This window comes from Marmota monax, unplaced genomic scaffold, assembly GCF_021218885.2.
Source record: "Marmota monax isolate L192 unplaced genomic scaffold, Marmota_monax_Labrador192_F-V1.1 WCK01_AAM20220418_F8-fsc00018, whole genome shotgun sequence".
In the NCBI taxonomy this organism is placed as follows: Eukaryota; Metazoa; Chordata; class Mammalia; order Rodentia; family Sciuridae; genus Marmota; species Marmota monax.
In genome coordinates, this window is record NW_026692201.1 from 8,782,569 (window position 1) to 8,796,475 (window position 13,907).

Below are 13,907 nucleotides of genomic sequence, written 5' to 3' on the forward strand. Positions count from 1 at the left end.
TCTTATATCAAGTATAATCTGTCTAGGAAAATAAGGAATAAGCAATGGTGATGTCCACTAAGATTGAAGGGTAGGCAAATGGCAATGATTCAATATAATTTTAGATATATTTCTTTCCAGAATGCAGAATAGATGCAGAATAGAATAAATAATAGAACTAGCCAGTGCAGTGGTATGGACTTATGTGCCTGCCACTTTCTCACACCCCACAAAAGGGAAACATTTTTGGAAAAATTTTCATGATAACACTAATATATCTTTAAAGCCAGATTTGGGCAATGTTCTTCTTGTACTTGTATAAAAATACATAGTGCAGTAGGGTTGTGGGTTGACTCTTGCTGATGGGTGTTAAGATGTGGTCTATGTTGTCTTCTAGCTGCAGTCATTGCTAACTGGGCCAGGAATGATATTTTCACTTTGAAATATGACTTACATAAAATCGATGTATTTTGTAAATATATACTTTGTATAGGCATATACTGTGTTATTATGCTTTTATGCTCAAAAGATAAAACTAAACTTCTGTGTTTGTTTCTTTCCAGTATTACTTTACTGTTCTTTTTGGCCATGAAGGTCAGAAGCCACTGGAGCTGCGCTGTGAGGAGGAGCAGGATGGTAAAGAGTGGATGGAGGCTATTCACCAAGCCAGGTGTGGACGTAACTTCTCCCATGTGTGATACCTGCTTGTCTGGGTCTTGCATTGGGTTATCACTGTTGGCACGAGTTTGGAAGAACTTGCCATTCCAGGATGGGGTTTCCTTTGGACCCTCTCCTTAGCCATGTGTGAGCTAATTATTTCAGTTTTCTGTGGCTATATTCCAGTTAAAGATTAAAGGTAATAGATAAAATATAAAAACAAATAGTAAATTCCTTTGTGCCCTTCACTAAGTGCTTCTCAATTAAGGAATTTATGAAATGTATGACTCACCTTTCATCAATCTGCCAGAGGCACATTATAATCATCCTCTCTTTTATAGACAAGGAAACAGGCCTGGCAGGTGAGTTTACTTGCCAGAGGTTGCACAGCTAATAAGTGACAGAACTGAGATATGAACCCAGCTGAGCCCACCTTTGTAAATCCTACCTCAGTTATTGAAAACAGGCAATAGCAACCTCTATCTAGGGAAATAGAAAACTGTAATTTTCTTCCTCTTAGGAAATACCAGAAAGGTGGAAAGACACCCACAAAATCTTAAATGGGAGTGAGGAATCTGAAAGAGGCAAGACAGATCCCTGTTTGTTTTCCCTTTCAATTTCCTGGTGCTGTTCATCTTTGCTTCAGATGGCTCCCATGCTGACTGCTTTTTGCCCTGGGTGCAGCTTTGCTGTTGTAACTAGCCAGGCACCCTACTTGACTGCCTTTGCTCTGGGTGTTCTCTGTCTGAGGGCTTTGCTCCAGATTCAGGACCAATGTGGAATGAATTCCTACAGAGAGAAGGCCAGGTCTTCAAAGATGGCAGATGCATCAGGCTGGCAAGGTAGAGCCTGGGGTCCTTTGCAGACACAGTCTTTGTGGTTAATTCTATTCTTTTACATTTCAGAGTTAAAATGCAACATAATTAAAAACATGTGTATTTGCCTATTTTTTTCCATTCCAGAAGAGCAGTTACCAGGGGTAGTATAAATGGCTTTTTTTTTTAATTGCCAAGCAAATATCTGGGTGAACCAAACTCAGACAATGTGAATGACTTTGAAGGTGGTTGGATTTCATAGAAGAGGTCCTTCTTTCTTTATCATTTTTTTGTCCATATATGTGGATGTGGTTGGTCACTACTGTTATTTGGCATACGATGAAAACTAGGGCATGTGAGATTTTTGTTAGGAGACAGACTTTAGAAGCCACTTGAGTAGTTTAGATGATAGAATGGTGACACTTCTCTCTTGATTTGAAGATTTGGTTAGTGATTGATCATTTTTCTTGATGACTTGAGTCTTTTGTCTGTTAGAATTGTTTTTCCTTTGACTTGAGGTCTGGGATTGGATTCTTTGATGACTCCTTTTAATCTGACTGCTTTCAAAGAATTCTTACATTTGACTTTTTACACTGAGATGTTTCTGGAATCAGGGACAATAATATAACTTGGATCTCTGAAATTCACCCTGACTTTTTTTATACTTAAACAAAGCCAGAAAGTTAACAAAGCTTATTCAGAGAAAAAAACATTGTTAGCCATTTTTGCTTGACATTGTGCTACTGAAACATAATTAATAGGGATTGGTAGCTACCCTTAGAGGAAAGCTTGATGGCCTTAATTTGGTACTGCTGTCTGTGTATGTGTGGGTGGGGGCAGGGTGCTGGGGATTAACCCAGGGGAGCTCTAACACTGAACCACATACCCAAACCATTTTATTTTAACTTTTAATTTTGAGATGGTGTCTTGCTAAGTTGCTCAGATTGGCTTCAAACTTGTGATTCTCTTGAGTAGCTGGGATTTCAGGTGTGCACCACTGTACCCAGTTGCTGCCTTTTTAATAGAAAACTTTAAAATCCTAATAGTTCCTGTCTTATTGATTCCCTTTTCTAAAGTCTGAGATTTTGATTGACTGATAACTATTTGAGCATGAGACTAGTTCTTTTCTGAGCTGCAGATCTTTCTGCAAATTCTATATAGGAAACAAAGACTGCTCAGAACTCCCTCTCTTGATCTCTTCTGTTTTCCTGGGATGGTTTTTCCATACTAGCCTGGGTGTGCTGTCTTTGTCTGCCATGAAAATCACATTGTTGCACTGGCTTTTGCATCTCTGAGCAGAATCTCCTTGTCACAGTTTGCTTTAAGATGATCTTTGGTTCATTTTCTGGGAATTCTAGTTGCATCTTTTATCCTTTAGATCTGGTCCAGAATTTCTTTTTTTTTTTTTTTGGAATTAATGCTCTTCATTTTGACCCTTTGACTTGGTCCAGATAGCCCCATCAGTAAGAAGATGGTCTTGGTATGGAAGAGGACCGAGTTTTCATCTTCCAGGGCTCTTCCTGTCCCGACCTAATCTTAAGTCCTAGAATATAGTAGTCTGGAAGAGGAAGAGGAAGGTATTCCAGAGATGTTGGGGTAACCTATAAGGATCTTTGGCTATGTCTGATATGGGAAGTATCAGACCAGGGTGGCATCTAAAACATCTCTTGGCCCTTAGCTTGGATGATGTCAACTACTGAGAGAAGAAATAATGGATGAGAGCAAGTTTGTCAAGCAAAGTGGTGAGCAGTGACCAGGAAGTGCTCTGCAGGGAATTATTAGAGTGTGATTGGTTACTGGGAAGGGACAGTGGGGAGCTGTGGGATACTGACATGATCTTTCTGCCCCATGACATGGAACATGTGGGAGAATGAGTGTACATTAGGCTATTTGAGAGGTAAGCTGTGTCTTGAGGACAGAGCTGGGTTTGGATCTTTACCCAAGGTGAGGTCTGGGGAGGGTTTGAGAATATTATGCCCAGTGTGGAGTACCATTAGGCTGCATAGCTGTACCCACTATGCAATGTGTGGCTTATGCTGTTGGCATTGGAAACTGTCTCACTATCTTTTGTTGACTTTCCAATTTCTTTAACTGAAACTCTGTTCCAACCTCACCTCAGTGTATATCTTGTGCAGGTGGGTCTCAGGATCTCCTCCAAGTGAGGCATTTTCAGGGAAAAAGGAGTTGGACATATGCTTTCATTCAGAAAAATTCATATCAGATTGAGTTGGAAAGGTTTGACCTAACCTTTCTTTTACCCTGTCAGTCCCTAACATGATGAGCAGAGAGACTTAATCCTTTAGTTAAATCTTTCATTTAAGCATTGTTATCTTGTTCAGTTAAAAAAACAAAAACAAACAAAAAACTCTAATGCAGCCTCTTGGGTCTCTCTTTTTGAAAAATATCTTTATTTATTTATTTTTACGTGGTGCTGAGGATCGAACTCAATACTTCACACATGCGAGGCAAGCGCTCAACCACTGAGCTACAACCGTAGCCCTCTTGGGTCTCTTTTTTATTTATATATTTTAGATTACGTGTGCCCAAGACAGCCTGTTGTCCATATTCTCTCCCCTTGCACCAAACACACACACACACACACGTACACACATGCACACGCACACACACACACACCATGTTAACTGCATGGAACACCAAATGCCTACTGCCTGCACCCTCATTCTTCTTCCTTGGTTAAAGCTTAATTTAGAGCAAAGTATATAGTATAAAATCTGTACCACCTAAAAGGCATTGTGTGTTTCTTATCCCTATAAGATCAGCCCTCTATAAAATGTGCATGGAGAAATCCCTAACAAATCAGAAAAGAGTGATTACATGGAATAGCTGAAAATATTTTATGTGTTACAGAAACATCACAGAACTAGACAATCAGGAATCGGCAGTGATGTTATAACCTAGAGCAATCCCAAAGCCATATTTTATATTCCTCTTATAACCTTAAAGCTGAAAACATGGATTTTGTCCATCTGCAATATTATATTTTTGGTAAGAACTTCTGTCTGGGATTTGCCACAATGAAAGAGAATTCATTCCCCCTTACAGTGTGTAAAGTGCTAGTGAACTGTGAAAGATTTCACTTGATTTGATGGTTACTTGTTTTCTGTAGGAAAAAGCTGAGCTTCAGTTTCCTTCTTTTCAGCCCTTTGTCAATACCTTCATCTGTCAATTGTCTTTCTGGCTCCTCACAGAGTCTTGCTTCACATGCTTGCCTTGCCCCTGAAGCACTGGGAGACACCACAGTCTACCTTTGTTTGTTCTTTTAACTGATGTTTATTTATTTCTTTATCCAATGCTAGCTCTGCCCTGCCTTCCCAGACACAGTGAGCCAATGCAGGGATGCCCTTCCTGAGCTCACCTCTGAGAACTTCTCATGCCACCTTTCCCCTTGTAGCTTGAGCTCCAGGTGAGCGACCCCACCCAGGAATCTCACTGTGCTGGGATGACCCCTCCAGTCTGACTTACACCAACTTGTCTCTCAGAATGCAGCTCTCAGTCATCCACATGTCTTCCCTGATGCTCTTCTTCTCTGCAGGAAGGACTGACCATTCTGTTCTTTGATCCCACTGTCACCTCTTATTTCTCTCAGTGCATGGATTTGCTCCTGTTTTTGTTTCTGTCAGCCTGAATTTCTTCAAAGCAAATTGCATATTACTTATCTCTTGTTCTCTTTTCCTGGCTCAGTGCCCAATTGCTTTTCAGAAACACACATGCCAGTTTAGTAACCTTCACTAGAATAAGAGAAAATCTGGAATATTTTTTTATAAAAATCTTTATTATATTGATGGATGGATAAAAATGATATCTTGGGGTAATAAGCATTTTCTTGGTTATTGACCACTTTTTGCAACTGTTAAATATTTGTCTGTATTTCCCATATGAATCGTCATCTCATGTCCTTTCCCCATTTTCTCTACTGGTGTTTTTCTACCTCCCCCCCCCCTTCTAAAAGAGCTCTCTGTGTGATGGATATACTTTGTTTTTATATTCATTGGATATTGCCTACACCATTTTTTGGTCTTGAAGTTTTATCTATGGAATTTATTTTGACAAAGACTCTTTGAATTATGATGCAATAAAAAATATATTGTTTTTGGGGAAAATTGCTCCGCTGCATTTTGTAAAGTTTATCTTTTAATTGAGTTGTATTTCACACACAGAAGTCATCATCTTTTAGTGTAAAATTCAGTATTTTTTTTCTAGTACATTCACAAGGTTGTACAGTCATCACTACTAATTCTAGAATGTTTTCAACACCAAAAAATAAACCTTGTATCAATTAGCAGTCATTCCCTACTCCTACCAGCCCCACCCCATTCAGCTTCCTGTATCCAGACATTTTATATAATTGGAATCATATAAACTGGCTACTGGCTTCTTTTGCTTAGCATGTTTTCAAAGTTCAAGTTCATCCATGTTGTATCATATAGCGTTACTTTGTTCTTTCTCATGGATGGATTATTTTCCATTGTGTGAGTAGATCACATTTTGTTTATCCCTTCATCAATTGATGGTTGTTAGGATTATTTCCATTTTCCCTCTTATGAATAATTTTGCTATGAATATGTGTTTGGAAGAGGAGTTTTAGTCTTTTGAATTTGTTCCACTTTTGATCTCTGATACACTTGGGTTTCCATTCACTGTACAGAGGACAATTCAGAAGAGAACCTGTAAGAGATGAAGGAGAGATTGATGGGGGTATTAGTATTAGAACCTCAAGCTAATGTGATCCCTAAAAAATATTGATTAGTCAGTAGAGTGGAGATACTGGTATGAGAGAATTTAGGAACCCCCCCCCAAAAAAAAAAGTACAGTACTTGCCAAAGTGGCCATGAGCAAAGCTAAGGAGGTGTGTTAGTCAGCTTTCAGTTACTATATCAAATACCCGAGAAAATTTACTTCCAAAAAGAAAAGTTCCTATTTTGGCTCATGCTTTTGCTAGGCCCAGTCTGTGATCATTTGGCCCTGTTATGTTTGGCCTGCAGTGAGGTAGCTACATTATGACATGGACATGTGGTAGTCAAAATTTCTCATCTCATGACTGGAATTAAAAAGTGAGAGGACCAGGGTCCCACAATCTCCTTCAAGGATACACTCCCAAAGACCTAAAGACTTCTACTAAGCTACATTTCTTAAGGTCTCATCATCTCCCAATAGTACCACTCTAGGGAACCCAACCTTTACTACATGGGCCTTTGGGGCAGTCAAGGTTCAAACTATAGCAGGAACCTGGCCTTGCTTAGATACAACTGCTGCTGCCAGTGCTCAAAGGTTGCTTAGGTAGGAACTGTACCATGCTAACCAGGACCGTATTCTCCCCATTCGCAAAGACATTATTCTTTCAACATGAGGAAGCTGGCTCTGAACAGTTCTCCCATCTTCCTTCCTTCCTTCCAACAGTTTTCTTGATAAAACTCAGTATAGCTCTAGAGTTAATTGGAGTTTTTCTTTAGTAATCTTTTATATGACTTTTCATCTTGGGTTTTGCTATGGTTCACTTCTAAATGCATATTTAATCAAAATAATTGGAATGAGACTCTGGATCATCTAACAACTTCTTTCTAAGCTATTTTTTTGCCATTCTATAAAAATAATTAAGAACTATAATTCCAAACTGTGCATCTTCTCTGAACTCCTTCAGGATTTTATTTGAATGTTCCCTTTTCTCCTGTATGGAGTGGTGGTGGTTTGGTTTTGATTATAAATATTACACGCTGGTATTTGACTCCCATATATATATTTCCGAATCTTGCCATCTGTTGATAGTCAGCAGATGAATTTTGAGTTTTGCTTTCATGATGTTGATTTTTTATGGCTTGATTTTATTATTTCCTTTTTCTTCCTCTGTCTTCCTTTTCACTTTCTCTTTCTCCTTAAAGCTCTCCCCCTTCTTTTGGTAGAAGTCAAATAAAAAACAAAAACCTTTTAAATAGTGGAAATAATGAATAGTACAGATGAGGCAGAAATTCTAAATTTGAGTAGTATCTAGTAAATGGAAAATATAATCAAATAAAACATGTTGAAAACACAGTAAAGAGAAATACTGTTGCTCTGAAGAATTATAGAAGGGAAGCCAACAATCATGGTTGATTTGGTGCAACCTTGGAGTAGACATTCATTCTAGTGGGACCTATAAAAAAGCTTTTTGAGGCTGGGGATGTGGCTCAAGTGGTAGCGCGCTCGTCTGGCATGCCTGAGGCCCAGGTTCGATCCTCAGCACCACATACCAACAAAGATGTTGTGTCTGCCGATAACTAAAAAAATAAATAAATATTAAAAAAAAAAAGCTTTTTGATACCCCAGGAAGAGTAGAGATGAGCTGTAACTAGAAAACCCCAGTGAAGTAAGTTGTGTGGCTTGAAAATTATTACATGAAGAAGAAGAAACTGTGTAAAATAAATCATGTTAGATAACTTTTGTTTTGACAGAAACTCTTCATTTGAGTAACAGTTCTGTGCCAGGTCTCCTGCCAGATACTGGGCTGATTTTTAGCCTTTTTGCGGGGATATTACCATAGTCTCTGGTTCTACCATCTTCCCTTAGGCCTCACTTCCCCCTGACTTTCCCATCACAGCGACCAAAATTATCTTATTAAAACGGCAAATAGTGTCACACATTTGATCAAAGTTCTTACCTCACCTGGGGTGGGGGCCGAAACCTGAGATTCTAAATTGCTCTACATGCTTTAGAACCCTGTTTCCTCTTTTACCCTCCCCACTGAATTCCCCAGGAAACCTGTTACTCGTCTTCTTCAGCCACACCAGGCTCACTGCTAGTGCCAGGCTTCTGCACTTGGCGTTCCCTTGTTCTTCCCCAGTCACTGTGGCTCACTCCTGCAGGCCACAGACACCATCTTCTCTATGGGACCCTGTCCTCACACCCTGGCTAAAACTGTGACCTCCTGCTTCCCACTTCCTACTTCCGGGTCTATATCCATCTCTCTCTCTCTGCTGTACTAATCATCAGGTAACACCCTGCATATTTTTCTCATTACTTTTATCTTTCTTGTTCTACTACTGTGTAAGTTTTGCAAGGCCATAGTTGTTGTTGTTGTCATTTTGCTTATGCCTGTGCCAGGTGCTTTGAGCACCTGAGTGAATACACACCAACACTCAGTAAATATTTATTGAATCAAAAACTCAATTTGGATTCATAAGAACATGCAAAGAAGGAAATCAACATTACTTACAATCTTCTACCCCACTGATCTTCCCTCTACCCTTGTGATAACCAATCCTTTCCCCCCACTTCCTTCTTTCCCTTATTTTGCTCTAGCTTCCACATATGAGAGAAAACATGTAACCTTTGATTTCTTTGAGTCTGACTTATTTCACTTAGCATGATTTTGTCCATTTCCATCCATTTACCAGCAAATTCCATTATTTCATTCTTTTTATTTGCCCCATTTTTGTTATTTACATATTTTTAGCTCTCAAATTAGTTGACTTTATGTCCTAAAATAATAAAATTTTAATCTCTGTTGATTTATCAACTTTAGACAGTATGTATTGACTCTCTACTAGGAAAGATAAGTAAATAAAACATTAAATGTGTTTTCATTATTTTTTTTCGCCTCTAACCCTGAGATTTTATTGCTTTTATTATCATTTTTCCTCACTTTATAAACTTTTCAGTATTTATATTCTGTTCTCTAAATTTGATTAAGCCTCTGTGTTTTGTCATAGGTTGATTCTAAAAACTAAAAACCAATAAAGGAGGTTGGATAATGAGTACCCAAACACAGTTAGAGGGAAAAAATAAATTCTGGTGTTCCAAAGTACAGTGAGATAACTATCATCCCCAGTAACCTATTATATATTTTATGAAAATCTAGAAGAGAGGAGCTCAAAGACTTCAAACAAAAATGAAAAGGAGAGGGAATGTTGGTTACCCTGATTTGATCAGTAAGTGCTATACACATGTGTTGACATATCACACTGTATGCCATTAATATGCATAAATAATATGCTAATAAGTTAAAAATAAAATTAAGAAAAACAGTAAAGGCTATTTACATTGAGGTATAAAAAATATGTACCAAAGTTTTAAGGTCGGTGTTTGGTCCCACAGAGAATGAGCAATCATGCTCCTTCTCATTTCCTGTAGATAAATAGCCTGTTACATTATTATTTTATCTCTCTCTGACCACCTAGCTTAGTTTTTAGCCATGTCTGGTTTATTGTCAGTGCATCCATTGACCTATAAAATTTTAGTCATTATTTTTGTTTTCCAAGAACTGTTCTTGTTATCTGATTACTTCTTTTCCATGGCAGCCTCTTTTTGCTTTATGACCCTAATATCCTTCCCTATCTCTCTGAAGGTAATAAATCTCTGCTGCCTGAATTATCCCTGTTTCCTGTAGTGTCTTTTCTGTTTGCTCATTTGGGGCTCTATTTGTTATCTGTTGCTGCTTAACAGTTTCCTCCATAATGCTTAATACAATAAGCAACTTGCTGTAGTCCCCAAATTTCTGTGGATCAGGAATTCAGGCATGGCTTAGCTGGATACCTCTGTCCAGAAATTTCTCACGAGTCACTATCATGGTGATGACCAGGTCTGTTGTTCAACTGGGGGAGGCTCTGCTTCCAAGTTCACTACCATGGTTGTTGGCTAGGTTCACTTCCTTACTGTTGTACTGGGTCCCTAGATGGCTGTTGGAAAGAGGCCTCCTAGGTCTCTAATTATCATAAGCGTCTGTATAGAGGAGCTCATAACCTGGCAGCTGGCTTCCCTTGGAGCCAACAAAGAATGCTAAAGAAGGTTAGTGATCTGGAAGCCAGAGTTTTCTTATGAACTAGTCTTGGAAATAACATCCATCCCTTGGCTATACTTCCTGATAAATATGCATTGCTTTAAATCCCTAAGTTTGTGGTGATTTGTTTCATAATAGAAAAGAAACCCAGCATACTTCATGCTTAGGTACTGTGACCTGATGGCATGTTATTGCTGCCATCCATGCCCTTTATTCCTTTGTTTGGGGGAATGTGAAGAAGAGGAGCCTAACTTCCAGATGCTCTGCAGGCACCTGTCGCCCCATGTCTATTGCCATCCTTTGTGGTGGCTGGTTCTGAGCTTGGAGCTTCTCTGGACCACTCATGTACAGAGAGATACTTATGTGTGAAATCTCCATCTTTGATTCATTTTTACCACCAAGTTAATTCTGTTTAGTTTTTCTTGTTATGGAATTTTACATAATGCCTGATCTGTTGATGGCAAACTTTCCTGTTCCATAATGCTTTTATGGTTTCATTTTTTAAAACAGAAAATGGTTTTCTCAGCTAGGTTTAATTTAATAGGACCTTGTAAATGAAAAGAGGCACGTCTTGGTGAGGCTTGGAATGAACTCCATCTCATATCTGGGCTGGACTTACCTTTTTATTTTTATAAAAAGAAAAGAAAATACCATTCTGCTATCTAACATTGACCTAATATACTTATAATTACTTTGGCATATTTCTAATAAAGTCAGTGAGAAAGGGCAGAATTTTTATCATGATAATTTTTTTCTTATGCTCTATTATTATTTCCTCCCTTTAAACTTTCCCAAAGCATCCTTTTATAAAGATTCTGTCCCTCCTCCCTCCGCCACCAACACTTTCACTTACTCACACTTTCTTATACTCTTTTAGGGAGAGTTATTAGAACAAGTGACTTAATATTGCTGATGCTATGTTCCTCTCTAACACCATTAGCATGCATGATGTAAGTGCTGAGGGTGTTGAGATAATTGAATTAAAATTGTGATTTTAGAATTGTCTTAACACTTTTTTAGTTTTAAGTAACACAAAGATATTTCGCATAGTTAAGGTTAAGTAGGGAATTTATTAGAAGGAAATTGCAATATCTCACTGACTCTCGGGGTACAACTGTATTCAGATGTTATAAGTCTGATCCTGAAATCAGAAAGCCTACAGGAACCCAGGTAGCCAGTCCTTCTCTATCTCAGACTTTCTGCCTGCTTTTCTGAATACCTGCTTCTCTCTCAGAAGACTCACATTGACAGGTTATACATGGATGTAGCCAAACAGGGATGCCTGACTATGGCAACTGGATTTTCCAAGTTCATAGTGTCTCAGTTCAAGTAAACAGGGCAGAGGCACAATCCCAGCTTCTGAGGAGGAAGAATGTATTTAGCTGGGGCCGGTTCTCTTTTTAGGCTGGTCCAGTGTGGTCATGAAAGTAGGTTTTGTGGCATAAACATGGCTTCTGTGGCTCAAGTCCTAAAGACAAGTAAGTAGCTGGAAGTTTGGGCAGCTACATCACGATAATCTGATGCTATTTCTCATCTGAGAGAGGGTAGCTTGTGTTTAAGAGCATGGACTTTGGTCAGACAAACCTTGATTTAAATCCTAGCCCTGTCACTTACTAGCTGTGTGTCCTGAGGCCAATATGTGATCAGTGAGGACCAAATTTTTTCTCTGCAATTGGGATCATAAACCCCATCTCCTGGGATGCTGGGAGGATGACATGAGAAAACATGGTACATCCTCTGCACTCAAAAGTAGTAACTATTATTAATTATTACTATTATTATACCCTTTTGAAAAGATTATATGAAGAGAGGAACATGCATTTTACCACCCTGAATAGTGCAAGGTCTGGAGACAAAATTTCTAATGCTCCAGAACTGCATTGTCAATAAAAATCTAAGAGTGAGTTTTGTTTGAACAATGCTTAGTCAAAGAGATGGATGTGGGTTAGGCTGTTAGAGCTAGGACCAAAAGAATCTAAGCCTATTTCTAGAATGTGTGTTGCTTCTGTTGGTTTTAAAAAGAGACTAGTGAATGGTCTTGTAGTTCTAAAGAGAGCCCAATGGATCTGATGGCCACTAGTACAGTCATAACAGTACTTTCAGCCAGTGCCTATTCTGATGGTTGTTGCATTCACTCTGCTTGGTGGCAGGTCTATTTTGATTGACTAGTACTTTACCTGGTGAAATATTTTGAATGGAATCCTGAAAATGCATGTGCCATCAGTTCAAAAGATATCCATTTCTTTGTTAAAGAAACCACACTACTTTCTTTTTAAAATGATTCAGACATCCTTTGCTCTTTTCTCACCTGCATGATAAAATTGTGGGTAGCAGGCATCACTAAATGAATTCTTAGTAAAGAGTATGTAAAATGATAATGATTCAAAATCTATATCATTGAAGGACACCAATATAAACTGAAAGTTAATGTTTATATAAGAAAGAGTTACAATCAAACAGGATTCATGGGATCTTTGTTTAGTGTCTGCTGTTCTGCATCGAACTCTATAGAAGAATAATGTTTCAATGACTAACTGTGCAATTTTCTCCGAAGTTATGCAGACATTTTGATTGAGAGGGAAGTCTTGATGCAGAAGTACATTCATCTAGTCCAGATCGTAGAAACAGAAAAAATTGCAGCTAACCAACTCCGACATCAACTTGAAGATCAAGATACTGAAATCGAAAGGCTTAAATCAGAGGTATTTTCCAGTCAAAGACTCCTTCTCATTGTTTCCCATCTACTGTCATCTCCTCATGAACATCTACAGCATATTCAGGGCAAAATATTCACCCCAGGCTGACTTCCTTTGCCATCAGCAGTGTGGCTGGGCTACTGATCTAGACATGAATCTGTAAGTATTAGGTAAATGTGCTACAGGGACATATCAGGATAATATGCTGTTTTTTGATTATTTGTGCTCCTGATATCCTTCATTAGATCAGAACTTCAAGAGCTGCCCATAGCATTTAACTGTCATCCTCAGATTGGCTTTTGGAATAATAACTGTGAATCTGTCATGGAGTTAATTAAAGTCCATCTGAGAAAGAACCAGAAATTAATTCAGAGATACATTTCTGTTTCAAGATCAAAGAAATCCAAACTTTTCCCCTCCAGAATTTTGAAAAGCCCATTTCAGTGAAGCTGTAAGACACTGACTGGCTAAGGTGCATTTCCCCCTGAAGTTGGGTTCCTGCCTCTCCTGGCCTTTCCTTTCAGAGTGTGTCTTTCTCAGGCCCTGCACCACCAGAGAAGGTGGTTGAAACCTAGGGAGAGCAGAAGGTGTTGGTAGAGGCCACAGCCATGGCGTTGTGCCTCCCTCTGTCCTGGGTCTCAGTCTATGTAGAGAAGCCTGACTGTACTCCTTGCCATCCTGTGGGTCCTCGTGGGAAGTGAACAATAACTGAGGAAGAGAAGGGGAATGTACACAGTGAGATTTTCATCCTCATTCTAAGCAGAGATACATTAGTATCTTCTTAGATTCCAAGAAGGGAACAGGACAGCGGGAAACCTACTACTGATTGTATCCTTGTTGATAGACAGTTCAGGTGCCTTGACCTTGGCAACACTCTTGTCATTTTTACTGTCATCAGACAATAGTTTTCTCTTTTTTCTTCCCACCTTCCCCTGAGACTTACCCTAAATCCTGTGAGGGGTTTTCATCTCCTGCCCCCTGGGTACATGG

At 38.9% G+C, this 13,907-nt stretch overlaps 1 protein-coding gene across 3 annotated transcripts in view; it reads left to right on the forward strand.

The window, feature by feature from the left end:
- Nucleotides 1-13,907, forward strand: part of Rasgrf2 (Ras protein specific guanine nucleotide releasing factor 2) — a 231,996-nt gene that overhangs the window by 76,187 nt on the left and 141,902 nt on the right. For all 3 annotated transcript variants that reach the window (XM_058574375.1, XM_046427896.2, XM_046427885.2), the window contains exons 2-3: nt 543-649; nt 12,776-12,923. In XM_058574375.1, the coding sequence (XP_058430358.1) occupies nt 543-649; nt 12,776-12,923 (255 nt within the window). The remainder of the gene's footprint in view (nt 1-542; nt 650-12,775; nt 12,924-13,907) is intronic.